Raw genomic sequence first — 10,408 nt, 5'->3', positions numbered from 1 at the left:
TATGATATCTGAGTTTTTCTATGTATAGTGATATTTGACCTCAGTGAAAATTGCCATCCGCACAATTCAGTTCTATGAAAATTAGCCGGTATGCAATGTGTTAATAGTGGAATCTCCAGATATCGTTTTTCTACTGTTCCAATTGACTTGTTCTGATTGAAGACAGAGAACCGCGGACGGACAAATCAATCAAAAACGTGGTGACGAAGTCGCTACACCTACCAACGCTGCGAGCCACGTACCGCTACACACAGCAAAGTGCATCTTGATGTAAGTGTAGACGAAAGAAAGAAACGGAAGAAAACGGAAGGAAGGAAGGAAGAAAGGAAGGAAGGAAGGAAGAAAGGAAGGAAGGAAGGAAGAAAGGAAGGAAGGAAGGAAGGAAGGAAGGAAGGAAGGAAGGAAGGAAGGAAGGAAGAAAGGAAGAAAGGAAGCAAGGAAGCAAGGAAGGAAGGAAAGAAGGAAAGAAGGAAGGAAGGAAGGAAGGAAGGAAGGAAGGAAGGAAGGGAGGAAGGAAGGAAGGAAGGAAGGAAGGAAGGAAGGAAGGAAAGAAGGAAGGAAGGAAGGAAGGAAGGAAAGAAGGAAGGAAGGAAGGAAGGAAGGAAGGAAGGAAGGAAGGAAGGAAGGAAGGAAGGAAGGAAGGAAGGAAGGAAGGAAGGAAGGAAGGAAGGAAGGAAGGAAGGAAGGAAGGACGTAGTGGGGGTTCTGGTACCGTTTGAAGGGGATGCGCTGCAAGAAGCGCGTGGTAGGTCCGGCGGCAAAGGTATCGTCACGTGGCCAAGGGGGCGGTACCGTTTTCTCGTGTCCGTTCGGTATAAAAGAGAGACGTAGCACCGGTGCATCCACCAATTACTATTGCACTTTGCCACCGGGACGGAGGCAAGGTTGGTGTACAACCCTCTCGACTCGAAACAGGTATCGCGGGTGTTGCGATCTCTCGGCCGTTCCTTCCCGCTCTCTCGGCTCCTATTTGACGTCGGCTGGCCACGAACTTCCGGTCAACGGTCAATGGATCGGTTTCTGACGCGCGTGTGACCGGTATACTGAAAATTCGAGCGGAATCGAGAAGCGAACAAAGAAACTAGAAAATAAGCCGCGGCCGTATTGGTTCAAATAAACCCGCGAAGAAACTCGCGTCGCGTCTGCTCAACGACATTCGTCGGTCTAAAGGCCCTCGGTGAGCGTTTACCCTTCGCTGACAAGGGCGAAGTGAGAAGGGCGGTGGGGCAGGATTCTAACTTACTGTAATACGTTCCAGTTCTCGATGTAGTCTCGTGGTTTCGTTCAGTTCTCTCTTTTTTTTTTCGTTCAGGTAGACTCTGTTTGGTCTTGCTCTATGTCACTGTGCTAATGGTCTGATTCTGTTTAATTGTCGCTTTCTTTGATCTTCCTTATTAATTCGTTTACATTGGGGTTTTGTAACAGAGCATGGGTCGAATTATGGAGATATACCTTGATTTGAAATTACTGTCACGAATTGTTATATCGTTAAAATAAATTAATTTCTTTTTAATATCGACGATGCTGATCTAAGATAAGTAAAAATGATCTCTTAGTGATTCCTTGTTTTATCATTATTAAAAGATATTTTTGGGAATTACTGAAATTAAATGAAAAGACGAAATTTATATAAGATGTTATAAAGTGTCCATTGTTAATGTTCGGTGCTTGTAGTGCTAAAATAGAAACTTGGATTAAGTGAGACTTTTGTTGAAATTTGTTGCTGGTATTAATTGCGAGTCGATTTCACTTTTTTCTTTCTTTTCTTGTGTCTGGGAGAGAATTCGTTGCGTTTTATAAAAAGTTGAAATTTTACAGAGCGATTAATGCCTAAGATACATTTTTATCATTACAGTGTAATGAACCATAAAATGATTCATTATCTTTATTACAAGAGAAAGTAAACTACCTGCCGCTAATTGACTGTTTTCGAAATTTAACAAGCAGTCGTGCGCTAACTAATTATTGAAGTATTCCTCGTAAATTTAAATACGTTCAAAATTACCCCTCACTACAATATTAAAAGAACAACGTTGTTTTCATTGTGAAAACGACACTAGTGAATGCTAAAACGGTGACTAATGAAATTCACGTACCTTTTAAACCTCCAAAAAAATGATAAATGTTTCTGACAAACACGATTAACGAGTCATTGAAAATCAATTTGATCTAGCTCTTAAAATATTGTTTCAAATAACGAGAAATAACATGTTAATAATTAGAATAAACTGGTGGCATCTATGTATCGAATATCGAAGAATACTTTAATCTTCCTAAGGAAATTAATTGTTGCCTAAAAAACCTGACTTTCTGATTATCACGAGAAGAAGATTTGATTATTATGACGATTCTGAATTTTAATGATTCAATTGTAATTGACTATTAAAGATAAAATAAAAACGTTCAATACTCACATCGCTAATAGCTGAGTACTATTATTGAATGCAATTAATTACGACTAAACCGTGCGTTTTGTATAATTACAACATAGTCGCATGAAATCATTGGACGATATTTTTCCTACGGACTTTCATTTCATTTCAATTCAAAAAAGATCTTTAATACCATGATCGAATTTCCGCTTAATTCCAATCTCCGCGAACCGCTCCACAAAGATTTACACTCGCTCGGAGATCCGCTCTCTAATTACAACCCCATAAACCGTAATACATACAGCGAAAACGATACAATGTATCATTCGCCGCGAATGCATTGGAGAACCATCAAACCAAAAAAAGAAGAAGAAAGGGAGAGAGAAGCACACCGTCCGAAGTGAAAGGAGAAGTGACAGGACTCCGATTCCGATTCTCGCTCCATTGTCCCCAGATACCACCATAAATTACCCTGAAATTGCCCTCGATACGAGCGTTTCATCTCCATCTCTCTCTCGAAAACCTTCTCTTTAAGGAACGTTAAAAAAAGAAAAGCGAAATCGTTGAAACAGGAAAAGAAAGAAAAGAAAGGCAGAAAAACGAAGCATCCAGCGTCGAAAGTTAACGACCCAGTGATTCCAGTCCGCGCTGCTGCGAAAACAAAGAGCCTCGTAACACCGCGAAGCGCGCGCGAATGCTCGCGCTCGCTCGCTCATGACTCTCGTTCGTTTCGCGAAAATCCTCGCGCGATTTATGCATCGGAAACAATCAAACACGCGAGGCGTCGACCTAAAAATACCGCGGGACGCGGCAAAAAATATCCCATCCCGCCAGCCGATCATCGTTCGCCTCCTCGCCGGGGCCTCAGATCCCGGCGCTTTCCTCCGGAAAGGAATACCGGAAGTAAAGGGGCCTATCGCGTACGATTCCGAAGTCCGATACCCTCGAGCGATCCGGGTCCCGACAAAGGAGGCGCACCGTTGTCGGCGGGAGGAGAGTAAAAGAAAAAACGAGGAGTGGAAGGACGAAAAGCCTCTCGAGCGAGGAAGACGGGGATAAAACTTACACGAGCGAAAAAAGAAGAAGGAAGGGAGGAAAGAAGGGAAAACAGAAAGAAAGAACGAAAAGAAGAAACTAAGAAAAAGAGAAACCAAGAAGAAAAAGGGAAAGAGAAAGGAAGAAAAGAACGGAGGAAAGGGGGGGAGGACATCAGAAGGAAAGCGTAGGAGGAGCCATGCGGAGAGTGGAAAGAACATGTGGAGTGCACGAGGAGGAAGGAAGGAAGGTGGCGTTCACGGGGGCCGGGTGAAGGGCAGGAGGATGCAAGAAGCGGCGAGAGTGAGGGAAAGAGAGACGGAAAAAGAATGAGAAAAAGACAGAGAGACGTGCATAGAAGGAGAAAGAGAGAGAAAGAGAGTGCAGAAGGAGGAAAGGAAGATAGTAGGTGGAGGTGGCGGACGGTGTAGAGGTGGAGAAGGAGGAGGCGGAGTAGGAGGAGAAGGAGACGATCATGCATGCATGCATGCATGAGACAGGCAGGCGGACAAACAGGCGGACATAGAGGCAGGCAAGGCATAGAGGCATACAGGCAGATAGGCGAGCGAGCGAGCCGCAGCCGCAGCCGCAGCCGCAGCCGCAGCCGCAGCCGCGCGATCGCGCGCTCCAAGAAGGGAAGTGGGGACAGCATAACACAGCGCGGCCGCGTGTGCAGACTGCTTTTGCAGAGCTTCTCGCTCGGCACACGGGGAAACGTTCCGCCTTGTACTGCTGCTGCTGGGCTGCTGCTGCTGCTGCTGCTGCTGCTGCTGCTGCTGCCGCTGCTGCCTGCCGACTGTTGACTGTCGACTGCTACTCTCAGTCTGTCGGGCGGCCTCGTGCGCGCTTGGTTTCCATCGGCGAATCCGCGCGCCACGAAAACTACCCGCGGAGTTCGAGCGCCGCTCAGCTACTCGCTCCGTGTCGGCCGCGAGCGATCGAGCGTAGCCGTGTCGCGTCCGTTTCGGCTCGTATAATCGAGTGAGACGCCGCTCCTCGCCGTCACTCCTCGCGGAAACGATCGCCGCGGCGGATCGAGCGAGTGAGGCAGGTCCAGGAGGTACTTTGAAAGAGTTCACAGAACAGCGACGCGCAGTTCGTTCACAGTCTCAACCCTTCTCGTTCTCGCGGGTTTCTTTGAAAATTCCCCTGCCCTTTCGCGCCGGTTCCCTCTCGGCTGTCGCTCCGTTCTCCGTCGTTCCCGCGCGCACGCTTCGAAAAAGTTGGTTCGATCAGGACGACGGGGACGAGGCAAGCAGTTCCCGCGCGTGTTTTCTTCGTGAGGATGACGAGGATGCTGCGGATGGTGAGCCGTTGTGCCGTGCGCCGGCCGATCCAGATGATCGGCTGTTCGTGACTGGAGGACGCGTGCCTTCCCTAAGAGACAGCTCGAGAAAGTACACGCCGGCACGGCCGTTGGACGGTGACAGGACACACTCGGCTGGGAACGGGAACGAGAACACACGCCGCTCGGTCTCTCTACAGGTGTTTCGAATCGATTCGCACCGCGGCCACGAGGCCTTCCTCGACAGGGCACGTCCGTGTTCCTTGTGGATGGTGTGATGTTCAGTGAGTTTCCTTCGCCGGACACGTGATCTCTCTTTCTCCCTCTCTTTCCTGATTTCTCTCTCTTTCTTCCTCTCTTTCTCCCTCTCTTTCTTGATTTCTCTCTCGCTCTCTCTCTCCCTCCTCTTTCTCTCCCTCCTCTTACTCCCTTTTGATTTCTCTCTTTCTTGATTTCTCTCTGTCTCTCTTTTTTGATTTTTCTATCTCTCTCTCTCTCTGTTTTTTAATTTCTCTCTGTCTTTTTTCTTGATTTTTCTATCTCCTTCCCTCCCCCCCTCTCTCTCTCTCCCCCGTTTGATACTCCGTCTCGGTCGCTCTGGCCTGGACGGGGTCCCGTGTCGAGACACGTCTCGTCGCGTGCCTGTTTCGGCTCCGGCCTCGCAGTTTCTCTCGAGCCGCGTTCACCGGACGTGAAGTTTCACCGCACGACCCGCCCGTGCCCGTGCCGGTGCCCCGTACCCGTACGCACGCACGCACGCACGCACGCACGCACGCACGCACGCACACACGCACTCACGCACACACGCACGCACGAACACACGCACGCACGCACGCACGCAGGCAGGCAGGCAGGCACGGTTGGCCAGTATACACACGTCGCGACGCACCGGCAGGAGGAAATTCGACGAGCCGGTTGATATAACGGACGGGACGATCGATAGGTGTGTTAGATGTTGTCTCGAGGTCGAAGCGTCATGATCGTTCCGCGGCGGCACCGGCGTCGGCGTCTCGATTGAACACACACATACGCGGCCACAACGGGGTACCATTTTGCGAGCGCGGGATTTCAGTCGCGGACTGGTTTCGACCGAGGAGTTCTTCGGCGAACAGTGACACGGTGTCTTCTCCGGGACCGATCGTGACCCGGTCCATCGTTCGTTCGCGGGAGAGGAATCATGTAACCTGTGCCGGCTCGCTTTCAGCTGGCTCTCCGTATTCACTGATTTTTTTCCCCGAAACCGCCGCCGCCGCCGCCATGCGTACGCGCGATTCGTGACTGAGCTACGGTTTTCCAGGTAGACGGTACGCGAGGGACGATCACGAGGAAACCGGAGAAGAGGAACTGTGGAAAAGTAGGAAAAGAGAGGAATCGCGCGGTTTCGGCTCGATAACGTTGCCGCGTGTACTAGCGCTCGCTCGCACGCACGCACGCACGCACGCGGGGATAAAAGAGTGGACGGGGGCCAGTCGGTTTTGAAAGGAGCCGCCGCGACGGGAGAGGATCGTGCGCGTAAACGATCGGAACGTTTTCAGCGAACGGTCTGTAAATGACGAGACCGGCGAGTGGGGGACGCTACTGCCGGACGGATACGTGGTAGAGCGGAGGCTTTGATTTCGTGGAAAACGCGATCGGTACCCGGTTGTCCAGGGAACGACCGAAGGAGGCAGATGAGATGTGAAACACGAGGACTACGCGGCGCGGAGCTGCCGGGACCGAAGCCGGAAATCGTGAAGCCGAAGCTGCCGAAGGCGGCCGTTGGGACGGCGGCAGGTCAACCGTGCGCCTGGCGGGGGCCGCCTGAGATGACGACCCTGCGACGGGGTATCCTCGCACCCCGGTATAACATCTACGTCCTGGTTTCGCTGATCGGACTCTTGATTCAGATCCAGACCGCGACTGGTGAGTACAATTGCTTTTTTCATTTTCGCTGCTCTTCGCGGTTACGTGTGCAGTTTAGCGGTTTTCACTGGTTTCTCATGTTTGATGATTGGTATTGCTTTTGTACGGATATTTGAAACTACGTCTTGGTTAGGTCAATTGGAGATTTCGAAAGGAAGTGTGGAGGGATAGTTTGAGACTGGCGAAAGCCGCTGAATTGAATGTTTACTGGAAACTGGTGTGACATTGGTTTTGGTCCTTGGAACGGTTTTATGAATTCGAAGATGCATTTAACAGTTATGGCGGTATGGGATTTGACATTTCGATCGTGTTGGTTTCGCTTCTTTGGAAACGATGTTGTTTCGGTTTCGTGACTGTTGTTGTTTGGTTCTGCATTGGTTATTACAATATGTAACAGAACTGAATAAAAATAGCTACGGAACAGAAATGATAAAGTGATGTGGATCTGATTATGAATATTTTTTGGTCCCCACAACTGTTTCAGTTGAGATCGACGTATAACAGTTGTTTCCGGATCTGTTTTGATTCCTAATTGTTCGCTTGTAAATTGTGCCTTTGATAAGTTGAATTAAGATACCGATTGATTGTCTCGGAATAGGGGTGAAATTTTAGAGAAATTAATGTTTGATTCAAAATATACTAAGGGAAGGTTGTTATTAAGTAAAAGGTTTTTCTTATGACAAATTATTCTAATTATTTGCTTAATGCGATAGAAATTAGAGTTTGTTAAAATTAGACTGAAAAGTAAAATTTCTTTAAACACAATGTCAAAAGTTAAAGACTATACGATGTTCGAAAATTTTAATCGATAATGCATACAGAATCCGCGTCACAAGTGAATTAACAGTTCGTAAAGATAATTTTCATGGCAGTCCTATACATATTCTACGTTCAGTTTAAAATATAAATAACATAAATTAATGGATCCTTATAAATAGTACGAATGTTTTCATTAGAAGTATAAACTAAAATGAAAGCTTAAGTCATACTTTTGGAAAGAAATATTGTTATATTTCAATCCAATTAAATGAATTTCGATTTAAATTACGAATATACTCATGAAAAAAAAGAAAGAAAACTGCAGTAGAAATGACAGGAATTTTATTTTGATAATTTAAAACGCGAATAATTTTATGATGCTAATGACAGTTTATATGTTGATATGTTTCTTCATGTAAATAATCCATTGATTAAAAAATGCATTTAGCTAAATTGAATATGGTAATCAGTAACAAATGAATTTCTTATGCAGATACAATATACATTCTGTGGAATTTTCGAAGTATCGAAATTTTCTTTATATTCCTTAGAAACACATTTTTTTACTAACACTAATGAAAAATATTGCATATTTCACTATTTTTATATTAATATACTCCACATATTTATTAATAAGACTGTTAATTTTAACATTAATTCAATATAAATTTAAATTTGATTAAATTGTAAAATAGTAAAACCATCATAACGTAGAGTTAAAAATAAAAACGTCGAACAAGCGTTTTAAATTTTCAACTTGTAGAATTTGATATAAAAACGGTTGTCTGTGCAAGTATAATTTGAAAACCGATAGATGAAAAACGATACACTGTTATTCCTTTATATCTCGGGTCAATGCATGAATCATTGATGTCTTGAAAATAGCATTGTTACCTGAAAATTGAAACATCAACCGCACCGACTGCCAGTGCTTTCCATTTTTACGTGCAGAAAATCTTCGTCATTGAACTTTTACTTAAACAGTAATTATACCGTCGCACAAAGGCCAGCAGAAATTGCTGTACAGATTAGAATTACCGCTGGCTACCTTTGACATTGCAAACAGTCTTGTGCCGACAAACGAAACCGTTTTAACAAACGTCACATAACAATCACGTATATTTATCGTGTACACTTTAAAAGACTTTGCAACGCACGCACTAACTTCCAGTAATATCCCTCGTAGCATTCACAGTTTACGCAACGAAAAAGGCCATTGTATTATGATTAAACTCCGGATTTTATGCATTTATAACCTTCAGAGACGTGTGACAAGTAACGAAACGAACGATTTCGGTGAAACTTAAAAAGACGACTTAAAACGATAAAATTCACACGTCAATTATAAACAAATAATTATACAGACCTAAATGTATCAAATAATAAAATCTCCATTTAAAAGAATGAATTTCCAAGTAACCTCATATTTTCTAAATTTTTATCGTTGTACGATTTCGTTTCAATCAAATGTGTAATAAAATCTCAAGCCCACGTTCACCTTTCACTTAAATAGAGAAATCAATTATATTTACTGTCGAATAAATAATTTAAATATTTGCGAGCGATAATCTAGTTTTATTGGTCCGTTGAAAGTGTTTCGCAAACGGTATTTGCATTTACGATTATATGCAACAGTATCGAGCTGCGCTATTATTCTGTACTAATTCCTGAGTACGAAGTTCTATTGTACGATAATTAACATTAATGCATATTTATTAATATATAAGTATGCTAGTTGTGTATACATAGAGCAGGGACAAGGAACGTTAATTATATTCTTGCAATTAAAGTCGTGAATATTTATTATCCATCTTCTGTGAATTATCTTGACAAGTTTCTACAATTACTCTTAGCAAAGATGCGAGTAATGGAGGTGGTCAAACTTTTTTTGTTCGCCGTTGATTTGTTATTCGTCGACGCTACCGCAGATAGTTGCAAGACTTTCACGTTTTCTATGGAGGCATCAATTAAGACGAGAAATTCGTCAGATTTCATAGTTCAATTTAGATGTTTGCGGTATCGACGATTTGACGCGGTAGAAACGTAGATCTTCTTTAATAATCAAGTAAAAAAAAACAGTGCGCGATGAAAGCAGTAAGCTGCACGTTCATTTTCTTTTTTAAACAATACGTCACTCAGTAAATTGTTCCATAAAGATAGGAAATTATTTATACGCTGATACGAATCACAAGGTAGAAACTAACAGCTATTAAGTACATCCACTTCTCGTTTATTTTAATCAAACGTATGCTAGAGAAAACAAGTACAAATTTTATTTCAGAATTTTTTTGTTAAGCAAATCTAGGAAACCGTAAAGATCCACAAACTTTCATAAACTAGATACCATATTTTATTCTTATCACATTACACGTTTCCATTTTCTAATCCTTTTACATCGGACAGATTCAAATCAAAACGAGAATGAATCATTCGAATAAAAACTATTACAAGCTATTAAAATAGTTAGTATTCCTTACAGAATATTTCCTGTATAAAACATTTCTTATTTATGACAACAATAAAATATTTCTACTATAAAACATATTCGCGATGTTTGTTCGTTCAACAAGGGACTAACATTCGATTTCCACAAATAATAACTCGCGATTTTCCGTTTTATATCCCCGTACTTCACAATTACGTCACATTGTGCATTTCTGTCGCAACGCCGCGTTATCAATACCTCCTACATTTTCATCTATCAGTTCGGGTTCGTTCCCGCATTCTTTCGAATCTCGCGGTCGGATCATAATAGCGTCCCATTGCCAATGGGTCCACGCAGTTTTCCCGTTCAATTTCTTTTCCTCCGTTAACCTACACGTCACGCGTTTATATTTACATTATGACATTATCCCGGCACCTTTAATAGCCTCTCGGCCGATGGTAACGATTCCGAACCCGATCGAAGCTGACAAAGCCATTACACCTTTTCAAACAGTTGTTCCTTACAATCGGCCGTGCTACGCGTTCCCCGTTGTTACAGAAGCCAACAATAGTTTAATGTCCGAATGACAACTGGCGTTGACGTAACGAGAGCCGAGGTGTGTTTCGATTG

General features: G+C 43.9%; 1 protein-coding gene across 8 annotated transcripts in view; it reads left to right on the top strand.

Moving 5' to 3' along the window:
• Positions 1-854: 854 nt before the first annotated feature.
• The window catches only part of LOC116426485 (follistatin-A-like), an 84,661-nt gene continuing 75,107 nt past the window's right edge, over positions 855-10,408 (top strand). The window contains exons 1-2 of one of the 8 annotated variants that reach the window (XM_076369655.1): positions 855-915; positions 6,228-6,594. In XM_076369655.1, the coding sequence (XP_076225770.1) occupies positions 6,363-6,594 (232 nt within the window). In that variant the 5' untranslated portion in view covers positions 855-915; positions 6,228-6,362. Of the gene's footprint in view, positions 916-4,222; positions 4,977-5,304; positions 5,636-5,989; positions 6,595-10,408 lie in introns of those variants that run through there. The other 7 variants (XM_076369656.1, XM_076369653.1, XM_076369654.1 and 4 more) reach the window with 7 other exon arrangements.

The sequence above is a fragment of the Nomia melanderi genome, chromosome 8 (assembly GCF_051020985.1).
Source record: "Nomia melanderi isolate GNS246 chromosome 8, iyNomMela1, whole genome shotgun sequence".
NCBI lineage: Eukaryota > Metazoa > Arthropoda > Insecta > Hymenoptera > Halictidae > Nomia > Nomia melanderi.
Note: the sequence above shows the minus strand (reverse complement) of the source record. Positions and strands in the feature narration are given on the sequence as shown.